This window comes from Macrotis lagotis, chromosome 4 (genome assembly GCF_037893015.1).
Source record: "Macrotis lagotis isolate mMagLag1 chromosome 4, bilby.v1.9.chrom.fasta, whole genome shotgun sequence".
Lineage (NCBI taxonomy): Eukaryota > Metazoa > Chordata > Mammalia > Peramelemorphia > Peramelidae > Macrotis > Macrotis lagotis.
In genome coordinates this window covers 277,724,844-277,744,461 of record NC_133661.1, presented here as the reverse complement: position 1 = coordinate 277,744,461, position 19,618 = coordinate 277,724,844, and the positions used below count along the sequence as shown (strand labels likewise).

The 19,618-nt window shown below is 36.1% G+C and overlaps 1 protein-coding gene across 2 annotated transcripts in view; it reads left to right on the top strand.

Moving 5' to 3' along the window:
* Nucleotides 1–19,618, top strand: part of FNTB (farnesyltransferase, CAAX box, subunit beta) — a 93,467-nt gene that overhangs the window by 45,679 nt on the left and 28,170 nt on the right. For both annotated transcript variants that reach the window (XM_074236110.1, XM_074236111.1), the window contains exons 5-6: nt 8,214–8,360; nt 8,461–8,544. In XM_074236110.1, the coding sequence (XP_074092211.1) occupies nt 8,214–8,360; nt 8,461–8,544 (231 nt within the window). The remainder of the gene's footprint in view (nt 1–8,213; nt 8,361–8,460; nt 8,545–19,618) is intronic.

Genomic DNA, 19,618 nt, shown 5'->3' with positions numbered 1-19,618 from the left:
GTCCTTCAAGGTTGAACATCACCCCCATGTTGCTGTTAGGGTGTACAGTGTTTTTCTGGTTCTGCTCATCTCACTCAGCATCAGTTCATGCAAATCCCTCCAGGTTTCCCTGAAATCCTGTCCCTCCTGGTTTTTAATAGAACAATAGTGTTCCATGACATACATATACCACAGTTTGCTAAACCATTCCCCAATTGAAGGACATTTACTGGATTTCCAATTCTTTGCCATCACAAACAGGGCTGCTATAAATATTTTTGTACAAATAATGTTTTTACCCTTTTTCCTCATCTCTTCAGGGTATAGACCCAGTAGTGGTATTGCTGGGTCAAAGGGTATGCACATTTTTGTTGCCCTTTGGGCATAGTTCCAAATAGCTCTCCAGAAGGGTTGGATGAGTTCACAGCTCCACCAACAGTGTTAATAGTGTCCCAGATTTCCCACATCCCTTCCAACAATGATCATTATCCTTCCTGGTCATACTGGCCAATCTGAGAGGTGTGAGGTGGTACCTCAGAGAAGCTTTAATTTGCATTTCTCTAATAATTAATGATTTAGAGCATTTTTTCATATGACTATGGGTTGCTTTGATCTCCTCATCTGTAAATTGCCTTTGCATGTCCTTTGACCATTTGTCAATTGGGGAATGGCTTTTTGTTTTAAAAATATGACTCAGTTCTCTGTATATTTTAGAAATGAGTCCTTTGTCAGAATCATTAGTTGTAAAGATTGTTTCCCAATTTACTACTTTTCTTTTGATCTTGATTACATTGGTTTTATCTGTGCAAAACCTTTTTAATTTAATGTAATTGAAATCATCTTATTGGTTTTTAGTGATGTTCTTCAACTCTTCTTTAGTCATAAACTGTTCCCCTTTCCATAGATCTGACAGGTAGACTAGTCCTTGATCTTCTAATTTGCTTATAGTATTGTTTTTTATGTCTATGTCCTGTAACCATTTGGATCTTATCTTGGTTAAAGGGTGTGAGGTGTTGGTCTAATCTAAGTTTCTTCCATACTAACTTCCAATTATTCCAGCAGTTTTTATCAAAGAGGGAGTTTTTATCCCAATGGCCAGACTCTTTGGGTTTGTCAAACAGCAGATTACTATACTCCTCTCCTGCTTTTACACCTAGTCTATTCCACTGGTCCACCACTCTTTCTTAGCCAATACCAAACAGTTTTGATGACTGATGCTTTATAATATAATTTTAGATCGGGTAGTGCTAAGCCACCTTCGTTTGCATTTTTTTTCATTAAGCTCCTGGCAATTCTTGACTTTTTATTTCTCCATATGAATTTACTTACAATTTTTTCTAACTCATTAAAGTAATTTTTTGCAATTTTGATTGGTAGGGCACTAAATAGATAGTTTAGTTTTGGTAAAATGTCATTTTTATTATATTAGCTCTCCCTATCCATGAGCTGTTGATATTTGCCCAGTTATTTAAATCTGATTTAATTTGTGTGAGAAGTGTTTTATAATTGTTTTCAAAAAGATTCTGAGTCTGTCTTGGCAAATAGACTCCCAAGTATTTTACACTGTCTGAGGTTACTTTGAAAGCAATTTATTTTTGAATAGATCCAAAAGTTGCCCAGATCAGGAACTTTCAGACTCACATCAGAGAGACAGCAATCAGACTTTGCTTTGGATCAGAGCACTTTTGGAGTACTGAAGATTTGGTTGTCTCTGAGATATTGGAATAATTCAACATTCATTCAAGAAAGCAATAATAGATTCAGACTAGACATTTCCTCTTTAAGTGCTGCAGTGCCCAGCTTTACATTGAGTCTGAAGTCAAAGAAGTATGCTAGAAGAATAAGCAAGCAGACAAACAAAACAAAAAAAAGAACCTCACCATAATGAGCTATTTTAGTAGTGGGGAAGCTCAAGATACAAATTCAAAAGTAGAAAATTACTCCAAAAGAAAAGCCTCAAAGAAAAACCACAGTTAGGGCAAATCTTTAAGAAGAATTCCTGAAAGAGATAAAGCATGGGTTTTAAAAAAGAAAGTTTTAAAAAAAATTTTTTTTTAACAATGAGAGTATTTGAGGAAAAAATTGGAAATGAAATAAAAACTATGAAAGAAAGACTTGGAAAAGGGATTAATAGTTATCCAAGTAATAAATTCCTTATAAATTAGAATAGATCAAAAAGAAGCCAATGACTCCATGAAACAACAAGAAATATTAAAAGTCAGAAAAGTTGAAAAAAATAAGAAAGTAGAAGAAAGATATCATGGCAAAGGAAAGCCAGAAGGAGGAGGAGAAAAATTTATTAATTATTGGACTATCCAAATGCTATGGCCAAAAAAAAGAGCCTGAATACTGTACTTGAAGAAATTTTAAAAGAAAATTGCCTAGATCTTAGAACCAGAGGGTAGAATCTACCAGTATAGGTTAGAATAGAAAGAATCCACCAGTAACCTGAAAGAAATCTTCAAAATGAAAAATTTTAGGAATTTCATAGCCAAAATCCAGGACTTCCAGGTCAAAGAAAAAATACTACAACCAGCCAGGAAGAAAGAATTTTTAAGAAATGAGGAGCCACAGTCAGGATCACACATGTTTTAGGAAGTCATCCCTATAAAGGAGGGGGTAACTTGGAGTGTGATATTCCAGAAAGCAAGAATTCAGCAAACCTGAATACAATGCTATAGCAGAAAAGAATGGGCCTTTAATGAAAATAAAGAGCTTGCTAGCATTCATGGTAAAAATATCAGAACTGTGGGGAAGCATTAAAATTCATTCACAGGTGTGAATGGAAATATAAAAAGGTAGAAATAAATGGATAATGATAAAGGATTGAATAAGAATAAAATGCTTAATTCATATAAGGGGAAATGATATCTCTACTTCCTCTTAGGGAATCATGGAGTGATAAGGCCTGGGAGTGGTTCTATTCTGTCTTGATGTTTTTAAGTAAAGAGTGGAAAGAAATAGGAAGAGGAATATACTTAAGGACAGGGAAAAGAGAAAGGAAGGATAGGAAAAATCATCTTACATAATCAAGATTTACAAAATAGACATCTATACAAACGAGGAGGGCTAGGGAGATTGACTAACTTCTGAACCACTTATATGAAATGGTCCAAATAAGGGAGAATATACAAAAATAATACATGATGGGGTACAGTAATACATTTCACTCAACTGGAAATTAGGGAAAAGTTAAATGGGTTAGAGGAACTAGAGGGAAGGTAAATTAGCATAGGGATCAGTCCTAAGCAAAACAAACAAAAATGTATAACATTTATAGATCTTTTTGGGTTGATAAAGAATTGAAATATGAGAGAGTGCCCATAAACTGGGGAATGGATAAACAAATTATGTTGTATAAATGTGATGATATGCTGAATTTTATCAGGATAATGACCCACTATGATTCCAGAGAAATAATGAAGAAAAATGCTTACCTACCTACTGATAGAAAGGTGAAAGATTCAGAGACAGTTATTTTTTGGATATGAGCAATGTGAAAATCTGTTTTAATTGACTAAACATTTTTATAATAGGTGTGTGTGTGTGTGTGTGTGTGTGTGTGTGTGTGTGTATGTCTTAATTGAGGGAGGGGTAGAAAAGTAAGAAGGCAGATTTTGAATGGTTAAAACAAATGAAATATTTTTTGAAAAAGAATTTAAACTTCCTGAGGTCAGGGATTGTTTCATTTTTGTTTTTATACCCTAGTGCCTACTCTAGTATTTGCTCATTGATTGATACCTAATAGTAATATTGTCTTAAAAGTGATAATTTAAAACATTTGTTGATTCATATCATGTAAGAGAGAAGGAAAAGCTATATTGAAGAATAAGTAAACTTTTTTTTTAGCTTTACTTGCCCATGCTCACACAGTTAGGTAGTTATTAAAGTGTCTGAGGCTGGATTTGAACTCAGGTCCTCCTGAATCCAAGGTTTTAGCCACTGTGCCATCTAGCTGCCCCAGGATAAGTAAACTTAATATCTTTGTGAGATATTTTAGTTGGTTGATTAAAAAAAGTCATTATTATGTTATGACTTGATTTTCAAAAAACAGGCAGATCTCTTGATACTTATAAACTATTTGTATTTTTGGACATGGTATTATGTTTTTCTCAGTATGGAAATTTAGCTGACATAGCTTTTTTTTTTATTTTTTTTTTTGCAAGGCAAATGGGGTTAAGTGGCTTGCCCAAGGCCACACAGCTAGGTAATTATCAAGTGTCTGAGATTGGATTTGAATCCAGGTACTCCTGACTCCAGGGCCGGTGCTTTATCCACTGCGCCACCTAGCTGCCCCATCTTTGGGTTTTTTTAATTCTTTTTTTTTTCTTTGTCCTTTTTAAAGATAGTAAGAATGACTGCATGATGATGTTGGCTAATTCTTTAAGGTGCACTAATTTATTAGGGTCTAATACCTAGACTTTAGGAAAAGACATTCATTCATTCCCTCAGTTTTTTCAGCACTACCATGAGGAGAGGCAAATGCAGTATGTCAGCCTGAATGAAGTTGGCAGAAAGGTTAAGTTTTAAAAATGTTTGGGAAGTTGAGATTCTAGCAGGTTCAGAGCTTAACTGTGAGTTTCATTAAGGATTCTTACATTTGACAAGAATCTATTTAGAGAGACAAAGAAGAGAATGAAGTCTTAAGTGATAGGGTTATGGTGATATTCTCCTTTGGTATGTGGTTGGTTTTTGTTCCATCTGTAGCCTCTTGCAGCCAAAACCTTATATTTCTTGCTTACTCTTCAGGATGGCTGCTGTGGTATTAAGACACAAGTTATTTCAGTTGGATAATGTGTGATGTGGTGAATGTTTTCAAAATTTTAAGAACCTTCTGGATGAGTTTTAAGTAATACTGAACTTTCCTTATTGTCAATTTTTACTTGCAGTAATTACTGCTAGTGTAAGCTTGTAAAACCTTTGCATAATTTATTGTGAGGTCATGTTCTAGGAAGTGTATATTCAAATGATATTCAAATTCAAAAGGTATTTCTAAACCAGGAAGCTGATTTCTTAATTTTATTAATTTCTTAATTTTATTTATAGGATATATACATATATTATGTATATATATTAAACATATGTAGTATACATAAGAATGTGTGTATGTGTTTAAGAAACAAATAGAATTATTTGCCATAGGGCATTCCACTCAGAAGACCAAAATCAGATGAGAAAATTGGTGAGTCTGTTCAATCAGCCCTAAGGGACTTGCCTTTCTAAAGGAATGTGTCTATGAAAAAAGACAACAAGGTTTAGTTTTGGTCAAAGACAGTAAAAGGAGAGTGACCTAGGGAGATCAATTTACATATTAAAAACTAATCTGAATTTTGTAAAGCTACTTAAGGAGAAATATTATTAAGAAGATAGTCTGGGGGCGGCTAGGTGGCACAGTGGAGAAAGCACCGGCCCTGGAGTAAGAGTATCTGAGTTCAAATCCGGTCTCAGACAGTTAATAATTACCTAGTTGTGTGTCCTTGGGCAAGCCACTTAACCCCATTTGCCTTGCAAAACCCTAAAAAAAAAAGATAGTCTGGAGTACAGTTTAGTAATAACAGAAGTTAGGAGAATGTTATGCTAAATGATTATGTCAGCATTCTTACCATATGTAGATTTCAAATGGATAAATAAGATAAATATATGGCTACATATAACTAGGAGAAAATAGAAGGTAATATCTCTACTGTAGATAGGGATAGTTTGTATTTAGCCATGGTATAGAACAATATTACAAAAGACAACTTTGATTTTATAAAAATTTTAAAATTAAAATTTAGTAGTGTTTTACATTTTTAGTAACCTTCTGGGTCCAGTGGCCAGATATGAATCAGGACAACTGGAGATGGCCCTGGATGTGAGGCAATCAGGGCTAAGTGCCTTGCCCAAGGTCACATAGTAAGAATAAAATGTCTGAGGTTGGATTTGAACTCCCATCCTTCTGACTACAAGGCCAGTACTCTATCTACTGAACCATCTAGCTGCCCTACCTGGCAGCCTCTACCATAAAGGAAAACATCTTGGAATAAGATATTTCAAGGAGGAAAAAAGATAGGCTTACAATGAAAAAGAATCTATCCTGCAAAACTGAGTAGACATCCTTTCATAGAGGATTTCAAGCTTTTCTGATGCAAAAACCAAGCTGAGCAGAATTTTGAGATGTGAATTCAAGGGTCAGGAGAAACCTTAAAGGTAAATTAATTTGAGCATTTAGAAGGAACTATATAATAATTTTGTAGTGCTAACATTCATTTGGTGGGGAAGGAAATAAAGATTTCTTTTAGAATCATAATATCATCAAAGGGCACTGAGGAGTTAACTAAGAGAAACAGTGGTCTTAGGGTTGACTTAATTCTGAGGGTTCAAAAAAAGGAGAAAGAGAGCGTAAAAGGAGAAATATACTAGTTTATGTAGGACAAAGAAGGGAGTAAAACTTGCTATGTCTCATAATTGGGGTGCATTAAACGAAGAGTTATACAAATCGAGGAGAGAGTGGGGATAGTTGACATGAATTTCAGTCTTACCTTAAATAGGGGAGAGTTCAAAATATACATAACACACACATACATACACACATAGTCTAGTATAGAAATACTTCAAATTCAAAGTAAAAGAAGTGGGAATTAGTGGAGAAGATTAATACCAGGGAGTTATTAGCTGCAAGTTAAAAAAAAACTAATCCTGATCTTGATGAGGTTAGTAAAAGTCAAAGGGAAAAGAGAAAATAACTAAAACTTAAGGGGCTATCTTAGATTGTCTTAGACAGAGGATTGGTAGAACAAATTATGGTATGTGAAAATGATAGAATATTATTGTGCTCTAAGAAATGAAACGAGATAATTTTAGAGAATCTTGATGGTGACACAGAATGAGGAACTGATGGACAAAAGAGGCAGATAGATACATTTTTGAATCTGGCCTCTGTGTGGATTTGTTTTGCTTGACTATGCTCATGTTACAAAGGTTTTTTCCCCCCTCATTCTTTCTCACACTTTTTAATGAGGCAGGGACTTGAAGAACTGATGCCAGAATGAGTTATCAGAATTTTCAATAAACAAAAATTTCTTAAATACTCTGGAGTTTTAGTGAACTGCATAGTTAGCATGAGTCAATAGTATAGCCCTGGCATCCAGAAAAATTAGTAAAATTTCAGTATATTTTTTATTTATTTGTTTAAGGCAGTGGTGTTAAGTGACTTGCCCAAAGTCACACTAGGCAATTATTAAGTGCCTCTATCTATTTGAACCCAGGTCCTCCTGACTTCAGGACCAGTGCTTTATTACACAGTGCTTTAACCCACCTAGCTGCCTCGGCATATATTTTTAAAAGTCAAAATTCAGATAGATGATAGACCTGCTCAGATCACATCCTGAGTATTATATTCAGTATTGTTATAGGTGGTATAGATGATCTTTGAAAGCCTTGAGATTCTAACTGTTAAGGTTTAGTGTGGGGAAGAGAGAACTTGGGAGACACTTGATAGGTATCTTTAGATATTTAAAGTGTCATATGGAAGAAGAATCTGTTTTGCTTGGTCTTGGAGGGTAGAACTAGGACCAGGCTGTATAAATTTCAATTCATTGTATAGAAAAATTTCTTAAACATTTAGAATTGTTCACTAAAAAAAAAATGAAGGTATGGCCTTTATATTCAAGTGGAAGGTAGATGAATACTTGCCAGGAATGTAGTCATTGAGATTCATTCTTTGGGCAATGGTCAGATAGGTTGAAATCCTTCAAATTCAACAATTTAATCTTATTCCTTTTTTAGGTCGTTCATATTTCCTTTAGATAAGGAAGTTAAGTACAAGACCCAGGAAATAAAATAGGACAGAGTAATGATGTAATCTATATAGTAATATAGTAATCTATCTATACAGATAGATCAGCAAGGTCAAAAAGAAGAAAGTTGGCACTGTTGGATAAGTTTGCAATCTCTGGTTCTAAGGGAAATGATTTTTCGTTCTCTGTCCTTATTTTGTACTTGTTTTGGGGAGGTAATTCTGGGTTTCTTAGCATATTTTTTGTTGGCAGAATCTTCTTATAATAGATCCATGGACCTACCTTGCCTAAATGATTCTTACAGTGAGTTACAGAAGATAAAGAGAAGCAAAAACCTCCTTTATTCCTTTTTGAGCGTGAATAAATGCAAAGGTTAGAACTGTTTCTTTGCATTTGTTGACATAATTTATGTATAGAGAATAGTCTGACTTTGCTTTTCCCTTTTGCTATTTTTAGTGTGTGTCAATTTCTGGAACGATGTCAAAGCCCGACAGGTGGCTTTGGAGGAGGACCTGGTCAACACCCACACCTTGCACCCACTTATGCAGCAGTCAATGCATTGTGTATTATTGGCACTGAAGAGGCCTTTGATGTGATCAACAGGTATAATCTGGTTCTGCAGAGATTGAATCTCAAAATATCAGGTTTGCATCAGCTAAAACTCTGTACTGATCTGCTAAATTCTTACTTTTTTGTGTCTCAGAGAGAAACTTCTAGAATACCTCTATTCCCTGAAGCAACCTGATGGTTCTTTTATCATGCACATTGGAGGTGAGGTGGATGTCAGGTGAGTTGGGGATTTGTTGAATACCTGAGAGTAGGGATTATAGGTGTTTCATTAGGTTTTAAAATTTATTTGAATTTAGAAAAGTTGAACTATGGAAGAAAGTGATGGAAAATTTTCTTAGAAACTTCCAAAGCCTTCTGCTTTGGGTTTATTCCTTACTCATCCAGGAAACAAAAAAGCAAAATTGTGAGGTATAAAGAAATAGCTCTCTCACTAGAAATGTGAGAGAAGAGTGTAATGTTAAAAATCAAGAAAATTATCAAAAGGGCAAAGATGTGAAAAAGTGAGAATCGTCAGTGTTGAAGGGGCTGCAGCAAGATAGGTATACATTATTGGTATAGTTCTAAATTGGTCCAGACATTCTGGAAAGCAATTTGGAATTGAGCTTTAAATAGTGACCATACAATTTTTTATACCCTTCATCCAGGGTACCTTCTGGTTTCTCAGGAGGACAAAAGAAAATACTCTTAAATAGCACTATTTGTTGATAGCAAAGAACTGGAAATCAAATAGGTGTCTTTTGACTGGGGAATAGCTAAACATATTGTGGAACATTATATATAAATATGATGGAATGATACTTAAATAGAATAGTATAGTACGGACTATAAGAAATACATATGAAAAATTCAGAGAAGCATGGGAAGCTAGAATGAAGCAAGCAAACCCATGAAAATAATGTGCACGGTGATTACAAATATATAAATGGGAAGAATGGCAGGAAGAACCAATAAAGCTTAAAATTGTATGTTATATCATTGAAGTACCAGTATTTCTCACCATGGTAGACTGGATTAGTTAATTTACTTAAAAGCTATTCAAACTATCCCGAAAACTTGTTTCAGGGAATGAAATATTCTGACCCATTAGAATTCCTAGTACCTATTTTGGGTTTATTCATTAGTCAACCAGGAAACAAACAAGGGAAATTGTGAGATAGAAAGAAATAGCTTTCTTAGTGGCAACGTGTGAGAAAAGTATGATTTTTAAATAATCAAGAGAATGATCTACAGGGCAAAGATATGAAAAAAATGAGAATAGTCTGTGTCGAAGGGGCTGTAGAATGATAAGCTTATGCTATTAGTACAATTCTGGAAAGTTAGGTTATTAGTTGTCACTGGACTCTGCCAGGTACTGTTTGGCATTCAGAACTACTTAGTGCCTTTCCAGTCTTCTTTTATCTTACTTCCCAAATGCACTCTTCAATTCTATGACTCTGGCCTCCTGGCTGTTCCACTAAAAAGACCCTCAATCTCTTGGCTCTGGGTAGTTTCTTGGGCTTCCTCATGCTGTCTCTCCAGCATCCTCATGCTCTCTCTTCTCTGCTCCAGTGATCTCCCTGACTTCCTTTAAGCTCCAACAAAAATTCCACTTTCTACAAGAAGCCTTCCTCAAATCCCTCTTGATTCTAGTACCTTCCCTCTGTTAATTATTTCCTGCTTATTCTGCTTTATAGTTTGCTTTCTAGGTCTTTGTTTGTATGTTGTCGCCCCCATTAGATTGTGAGCCCCTTGAGGGCAAGAACTTTTTTTTGTTTCTTTTGCATCCCTAGTGCTTAGCACATTTGCCCTTTAATAAGTGCTTATTTTTTTAATTAATTAATTCTTATTTTGTACAAATAATTTTTTTATACATTACTAAAATATTCTTGTTTAAGAGTAAACATAATACCCCCTCCCCCCAAGAAAATATAGACCTGCATAAGCGATAAAGTGAAGGGGAGAGAAAAAAATTAAAATTAAATAATAATAATAATAATTGTAGGTATGGCCCGGTGGTGTAGTGGATCGAGCACCGGCCCTGGAGCCAGGAGCACCCGAGACCAAATCCAGCCCCAGACACCCAACAATCCACCCAGCTGTGTGACTCCATGAAAGCCACCCCAACCCCATTGCCCTACAAAAACCAAAAAAAAAAAAGACCCAAAATAAAATAAAATAGTAATAATAATAGTGGGGGGTGGTGGCTGGGTGGCAGACAGATCACTGGCCCTTGAGTCAGGAGCACCCAGGTCCAAATCCAACCTCAGACACCCAACAATCACCCAGCTGTGTGGCCCCAGGCAGGCCACGCAATCCCATTTGCCCTGCAACAACCCCAGAAAACAATAATGATAAAAAATATGCTTCGGTCTGTGTTCCAACACCACCAGCTCTGTCATGGGTGGATCACATTCTTTAGGATAAGTGCTTCACAAAAGTTACTTGCATATTTTTCTACCGTTGCCATTGCTGATCGCAACTTCTCCTTTCGTATTTCTCCACTACCATGAACTATATTTTCTCTCTCCTGTAGGGTAATTGAGTGGCGCAGCAGACAGATCCCCAGCCCTGGGGCCAAGAGGCCCCGAACCCACAATATCACCCCTTATCCAGCATTCACCCGGCCCTATTGTCCTGGTCAGGCCATCCAATCCCAGCCCCTTGCAAGAAGTAAAAAAGAAAATGTGTTATATCTGACCACTCTTCCCCCATGGTCCATTCTCTCCTCCATCACTCACATCCCCACTCCTTCCCCCTGTTCCCCCTCTCTCCTTCTTTCTACAGATGTCTATACTCCATTGAGTATATATGTTGTTTCCTCTCCTAGCCACCTCTGATGAGGGCAAAGATTGCCTCATTCCCCCTCGCCTTCCCCCCCTTCTATATCATTGCAATAGCTCATTGTAATAAAGAAAAATCTTATTATATGAAATATCTTAGCTTATTCCTCCTCTCCTTTTTCTTTCTCCCATTACATTTCCCTTTTATCTGTTGACTCCATTTTTATACCAAATTTATATACCAAATTTTTTTTTATACCAAATTCAGTTTTCTCCTGTGCTTCATCTATAAAAGCTCCTTCTACCTGCTCTATTAAATGAGAAGGTTCATATGAGTATTACCAGTATATATACAGGAATACATGTAGTTCATCATCATTAACTCCCTCATATTTTCCTCTTCTCCACTCTCTATGCTTTGCCTAAGTCCTGTATTTGAAGATCAAACCTGTATTTGAAGATCAAACCTTCTGTTCAGCTCTGGCCATTCCAACAGAAACATTTGAAATTCCCCTGGTTCATTGAAAGTCCATCTTTTTCCCCTGGAAGAGGATGTTCAGTTTTGCTGGGTAGTTGATTCTTGGTTTCATTCTAAGCTCTTTTGCCTTCCAGAATATTATATTTCAAGCCCTACGAACTTTTAATGTAGTTTCTGCTAAGTCCTGTGTGATCCTGACTGCAGCTCCACGATATCTGAGCTGTGTCCTTCTGGCTGCTTGTAATATTTTGTCTTTGACTTGGGAGTTCTGGAACTTGGCTATAATATTCCTGGGGGTTGTTTTTTTTGGGATCTCTTTCTCGGGGAGATTGGTGGCTTCTCTCTATTTCTATTTTGCCCTCTGCTTCTAGGATATCAGGGCAATTTTCCTGTAATAATTGTTTGAAAATGATGTCAAGACTCTTTTCCTGGTCATGACCTTCAGGTATTCCAATAATTTTTAAATTATCTTTCCTAAATCTGTTTTCCATATCAGTTGTTTTTTTGATGAGATGTTTCACATTTTCTTCTAATTTTTCATTCTTTTGGTGTTGAAGTATTGAGTCCTGATTTCTCGTAAAATCAGAAATCTCCCTGAGTTCTATTCTTTGTCTGAAGGATTTATTTTCCTCAGAGAGCTTTCTTATCTCCTTTTCCATCTGGCCAATTTTGCTTTTTGAAGCATTCTTCTCAATAACTTTTTGAACTGTTTTATCCATTTGACCTATGCTGGTTTTTAACATGTTATTTTCTTCAGCAATTTTTTGGATCTCCTTGACTAAGCTGCTGACTTCATTTTCATGTTTTTCCTGCATCTCTCTCATTTCTTTTCCCAATTTTTCTTCTATCTCCCTCACTTGATTTTCAAAGTCTTTTTTGAGCTCTGTCATGGCCTGAGCCCAATTTCTGTTTTTTCTTGGAGTCTTTAGATGCAGGAGCTTGTACCTCCTCATCTTCAGATTGAGTGTTTTGATCCTTCTTGGGATCACAGGCAAAGTATTTCTCAATGGTGTTCCTCTTTTTTCCCTGCTTACTTATTTTCCCAGCCTGAGCCTGGTTTTGGGGTGCTTCCTGAGCTTTTGGGACACTCCCACAAGGATCTCAGTGTGTGAGGCTCTGTCCTCCCTCCTGGTCTGTGATTGACCATAAGCGCCCCCCTCTGCCATGGGACTGAGGTGGGGGGGGACTCTGCTGTTCCATGGGGGGCTTAGACTGCGATCAGGATCTGAATGTGGTCAGAGCCCCAGAGTCCTGTTCCAGGCGTAGAGGACAGAGTTCAGCAGTTTCTCTCTTCACTCCCCTCCCTAGGCTCAATGGGCTCATGCCCTGGGGGCTCCTGGTTCCTGGATCTGGGCTGTTGCCACCATGCTGCTCGCTGAGTGCCCTGAGAACTGGGCTCTAGTAGAGGTCCCCCCCCCACCGCTGTTCCCCCAAGTTGTGCCTGGTGCTCCTCCAGGTGTAGATCAGGAAACTGCCCCTGCTACTGTGAGCCACGGCTCCCAGAACTCTGGGGCTGCCTCCGGGAGGCTGCAGTTCCTTCACTCTGGCGGGCCACCCCTCTGATCCCATGGAGCCGAGCCTTTCTGCTCTTTTCCAAGTTACCTTGGGTTGGAGAATTGCCTCACTGGATCCCTCTGTGGGTTCTGTCTCTCTAAAAATGTAGTTAGAATCCTTAGTTTATAAGTTTTGCTCCAGAGCAATTGAGAGAAGGTCCTCTCCTGTTGCCATCTTGGCTCTGCCCCCAATAAGTGTTTATTGATTATTGAAGAAAGTTGCAGGTGGACTTGGTGAAAGCAGTGCTTTGTCCTCCCTAAGTAACCTTCCCTCGCTATGATTGAGCAAATCTCCATTTTGCTAACTCTTAAATGAACAACAAATGTCCCATTTTCTTCAAATCTTGAACATATCCATCAGACCACCCTAGTCAGTCCTGGCTTATATCAAGCTTGACTGCAGAAGAGATATGAGAACCCTCTCTTCTTTGAAGAAATGGGAGATCTTGGGCACAGAAAATTGTATATGTATTGTCAGGCTAAATTATATATTGGTTGGCATTGCTGAACTGTTTTTTCTCCTCATCTCCTTTATTCTGTCTTCTAATGGATGGCTCTTTGTGTAGGGGAAAGGAACAAGGGAGGTGACAGGAAATGTGGTGACAGGAAATAAGGTAATGTAAAAACATAAATCAATAGGAATGAAATATTTGGAGAAAAAAGACTTCTTTCTGAAATTTTAGCTTATTTTTTAAAAATCAAATCACAATGGAAATGCCCATCAGAATTATTTGGGATCTAGGCTCCCAAATATGAAAAATGCCCTGAATTCTTGACTGGCTAGAAGTGTTATGGTCTCATTGCTTCTTTTCTCCTCTCCAGTCAAGCATGGTTCATTCCTGGCCAAGAATTGAGACCATGACCTTTCTGAGATAGTTCTTAGTTTCAGAAGGTGTCTTCAATGGGTTTTATTTTATTTAGTCACACAGTGTCATTGGCACTGAGCCAAGAGCTCTATATGTGTTCCAGTTTTTAAAATTAGTAGGTTGTTTAGCTGGTAATATTTTCTTTAATGTAAATTGCTATTAAAAAAGAAAAAATGCTTGTTTTTAATAACATGCATTTTTCTTTATTAATTAAAACTGCATTTATTTAGAAACTTGAAAGTACAAGAAAAATAGTAGGGTCTTAATGAATATATGTTAATCAGATTTGAGAAAATTATGGATAATTTCAACATAACATATTAGCTGATGACAGAGCCCTCCTGATGTGATATTTTGAGATATTTATGATTTCTTATAGGCCAGTAGAGTATATAGTACAATTCAGTAATATAGTATTTTACCAGATAGTTCCCTATTGGTTCATAATTGTTTTACTCCAAAAATATCTAGTCCACACTTAGTGGACAGATTCTGTACTTTGCAGAAAATGTTACATGTAGAATATATAGGACTTTTGCTTACCTTCACTTTTCCCACAATTTAAGTTTTTAAAACATTTCCTCATTGTTTTATATATATGGGGTCAGAAAATATCCTTTTTTGGGGTGAAGTTTCTGGATTCCTTATTTTTTATTTTCCATTTTTAAATTGTCTTTGACTTCTAAGTAAATTTACTAGTGCTTTAACTAATTAAAAACTTCAAGTATGAAAATTAAAGAAGATAAACATTGTAAATCATAGTATAGGGATAATGACAACATAGGTAACTAAATTCATAATAAACATGATGTAAAGGATTCTATCTGTGACTTGTCTGCCCAAGCAAGAAATTGAATTAAGGGCCTGAATATTACAACAAAGCAAATATAGCTATTAAAGTAAAGAAACATTTCATCACTTAACTAAATTAAGTTTAAGTTTTAGGGCAAAAACGAAGATGAACCTTTTCTTTAAGCTCTAGAGTTCCTTCCATTCTGTAGGTTTCCTATTCAAATACTAGCTTGATCTTAGTAATAGTTTTTTAAATTGAGATCACACAGACAAAGACCTTCCTCTGTCATATGGAAAAGATAAGTGGATGGTGTCTAGTTTCTTTATTTGAGTGCATTCTGGTAATGTCTTTTGTTGTAATTTTAAGTTCCTTCAGATTTTAACTTAGTGTTTTCCTTGTAGCCCTTAAATACCTTTGTTCCATAAATATTTCCTGTGGCTCAGGAAACAGTGAGCATTGAACTGTCTTTTCATGATGAGTATCAGCTGTATGATATTTAATGATTACAGTACATGTATATGGTGGAATAGCAATGAATTATAACTGAATTTTTACCAGAACTCCTCCAAACTGATCTAGGAAACACACCAGACCAAGTCCTGATTGAGAAATTCAAGAGAAAAAATAATCAGTGATCATTTTTCTAATTCCAGGTCAGCATAAGGAGATGGATAAAGAAGTGTGCAAACACTGGAGATGGAGTCTAATTAAGTACTGACTTTGGAGCATTCCAATAGAGGGAGAAGTCATATCAGGGAGACGTTCGCAAGAACAGCATGAAGGGGCTTACGCTCATACAAATGCAAGGAATTGGTACTAGCTGTCAGCTCAGTAACTTCTTATCCAGTTCTGAGACATAGATGATGAGGTCTTCTGTGCCTAGGGCATAACCTTCTAGGACGAGGAGCAGTTGAAAGCCCTAGATTTGTGCTTTAGACAAAGAACAGCTTCAGACACAAGCAGCAACTCAGTAGCTCAGATCCTTTTATAAAATTAAAAAAAAAATTTTCATCCATATGCACATGTGTATTTTTAAGTTAGAAAATTACTGTCTACCCTCCTTTCTGACCTCCCTTTCCTCAGCAGTGGTCAGGTTAGCATTGTACATACATATTTTTTTGATAAACATGTTTACGATAAGTCATTTTCGGTATGAGGAATTAGGATTAGGGGAGATACATAAAAGATAATTTTTATAAATTGTTCATCTGAAAAACAAAATAAAACAAAACAACCCAGTTTCTGAATGGTTTTGTTTTATTTTGTTTTGTTTTTCTTCCTCTGGATTGGGATAACATTGTCCAAAGCCAGTCAAAAACAATTGTCCTACCTCTTTGAACTGCTGAGAGGAGTTGCTTCCATCAAAGTTGATCATCTCACAATGTTGTTGTTCTCTTTGGTTCTGCTCCCTTTGCTCTACATCAGATTCTGTAATTCATTCCATGCCTCTCTAGAGTCCTACCATGGTATGCATGTACGATAACTTGTTTAGCCATTCCCTAATTGATGGGCAGGTAGCTCAGATCCTAAGAGTGGAGTGGGCAAGTCTCAGTTATAACTTTCAGCCCTTTCAGAAGCCTTTAACAGAATAATGAAGGCAGGAATCCCAAACCAAAGAGGGGTCTTTATTTCTGTCACTGTGACCCAGCTTTCCAAATGGCCAAGTCACTGACTGAACTCTAATTGGGACAAGCCCACATGTATGTTGCTTAGGCCCAAACTCCCCTCCCTGTCAGAAATTTGCAAGCTACAGACAAATGAGGCAGTAATCAGATTTTGATCTATATCAGATTACTTTGAGATCTCTGAAAGTTTGCAGGTCCCTAGTATGAGCTGCCTCCAAGATCTTGATATAATATACACAATTTGAAATATCTCAAGAAAACTGCAGCATATTTCTCTAGGAAAAAAAAGAATGAGGCCCTAATCTAAAGTACAAAGTTAGGAAGTAGTCTAGAAGAATGAGCAAACAATAAAAAAAATCTCTCCCCACCCCCCCAAAAATTTAAAAAGCTGTTGTGAATATAACACAAACCTAGAAAGTATGTTTCCAAGATATTAATAAGCAAAACCTCAAAGGTAAATAAATATATTTTGGACAAAAATCCAACTAGAATTCCTAGAAGAGATTAAAGCAAGAGTTTAAAAAAGTTTTTAAAGGTTTTTATCATTTAAATTAAAGCATAGAAGAAAGCATTGGAAATGAAATGAGAGCTTTGTAGAAAAAGACTTGAAAAGTGAATTAACAACTTGTCACAAGAGATACAAAAACCTTACCCAAGCCACAAACACTGAAAATTAGAATAGACTAAAAAGAAGCTATCTGATCCATGAGACTACAAGAAATATTAAAACAAAATAAAAAGAGTAAAAAAAATAAAAATAACTCTTTCTTGGGAAAACATCTAAAAGAGAAATTTTAAGAATCATTGGACTACTTGTAAGCCATGACATCAAGCCTAGACATCAAATATGAAGGAATCATATAATAACCCCCCCCCCCCCCAGATTTCTTAGAATCAGAAAGCAAAGTGGAAATTGAAGTAATCCCTTAAGTCTCCTCCAGAAAGAAACTCCCAAAGGAAAACTACCAGGTATATTGAAGTCAAAATCCAGAACTTTCTTTTAAAAAAAATTGCAAGCAAACAAGTCTTATATTTCAAATAGTGAGAAGTCAGTCACAGTTAGAATCATATGCTAACAGCCCTATTATGAATGAGTGGAGAATTTAAATATGATATTCCAGAAGGCAGATCAAAGATAAAGAAAAACCCAGGAAGACAGTATAATCTCATGGGGGAAAGATGGATCTTTAATAAAACAGAGGATTTCCAAGCATTCTTAATGAAAAGACAAGATCTGCCTAGAAACTTTGATAGCCAAACAACCAAGAGAAACATAAAAAGGTAAACATGAGTGAATAAGGGACTTAAGAGATAAACTATTTACATTTTAATATAGGGAAATATATGTCCACTCCAGAATCCTGTTATCAAGAATCATATGTCCAGTTACACATACTTCCTGGGAGTAGTTCTGTTATGTTTTGGTGATCTTAAAAGAAGAATGAAAGAGGAGGGGAGAAGGAATAGACTGGGGGGGGGAGGAAGGAAAAGGAAAATTTATGTCTATATAATCAAGAAGGAAGGGGATGGAAGAAAATGGCTGACATTTGAAACTTACTGTCTTCTGAACTTCTCAAAGGAGGAAAAAACACATAGTTGGGTACAGAAGTACATTTCAATCAACAGAAAAGCAAGAGGGTAGGAAAGGAGAGAACAGAGAAGGGATAAATAAGATTTGTTGATTAAGGGAGGGAGTAGTCCTAAACAAAGGAAAATTTTTTTCAATCTAGAAACCAAAAAAAATTCTTTTTTGCAGTACAAAAGGACTTAAATTGCTGGTGGCAAATAATTGGAAACTGTCCTTCCATTGGTATATAAATGTGATAGAATAGTATTTTTCTGTAAGAATTATAAAGAGAATTGTTTCAGAGAAACCTGAGAGAAGTTATATGAGCTGATGTTGAAAAGCAGGACTGGGAGAACAATTTATACAATAAGATAAATATTAAAGACCAAACAGCTTTGAGAGTTTTTTTTTTTTTTTTTTTTTTTTTTTTTAGGATTTTGCAAAGCAAATGGGATTAAGTGGCTTGCCCAAGGCCACACACAGCTAGGTAATTATTAAGTGTCTGATCTGGGATTTGAACCCAGGCACTCCTGCCTCCAGGGCTGGTGCATTATCCACTGGGCCACCTAGCCACCCCTACCAAACAGTTTTGAAAGACTTAATCTGATCAGAATAGTTGGCCAATTATGAATCCAAAGGCTCATAATGAAATGTAATAACTAGTTAACTTCCTGAAAAGAAGGACTAAGTACATAATGAGACTATACATTTTTGTAATAGGGTTTTTTTTCTTTCTTCATTTGGAGTTGAGATAGGTAGGAAAAAAACTTTTATATTAAGAATGATATAAGACAAAATTTTTTTTCAAACATTCAACTGGGAGTTAATTTTTTTTGTTTTTTTTAGGTTTTTGCAAGGCAAATGGGGTTAAGTGGCTGGCCTAAGGCCACATAGCTAGGTAATTATTAAGTGTCTGAGACTGGATTTGAACCCAGGTACTCCTGACTCTAGGGCTGGTGCTTTATCCACTACGCCACCTAGCTGCCCCTGAAATTTTATTTTTTTAAAGACAGATCAGTTTTAAGGCTGTTGTTGCTGAACTTAAATAAAAATAGTAAACTGTGGGTTGGTCTTCTTTTTAGTATTTAGTATTTTAATATTTAGTGTTTTTTTAGTTTTATTCGAAATAAAACTTTGAGCTCCAAATTGTCTCCCACCCCATTCCTCTTCCCCACTGAAAAAAGCAAGCATTTTGATATAGATTATAAATGTTTAGTCAAGCAAAATAATTCCATAGTAGCCATGTTATGAAAGAAAACATTGCTATTTGCCATTGCTCTTTCTCTTGAGATGGATAGCATTCTTTATCATAAGTCTTTCAGTGTCACAATATTACTGAGAAAAGTTAAGTCATTTGCAGTTGATGATTCTACATTATTGCTGCTGCCATGTACACAGTGTATTTCACTTTGTATCAGCTCTTGTAAGTCTTTACAATTTTTTCTGAGAGCATCCTGCTAATTATTTCTTGTAGAAGAGTAGCATTCCATCATAATCATATGGCACAATTTGTTCAACCATTTCCTAACTGATGGGCATCTGTGGATTGATCTTTAACAGGCAACACACTTGTTATGTTAGACTTTCATTTGATTTTTTTAAATTTATTTTTTATTTACTTAAGAAAATGGGTTTAAGTGATTTGCTCAA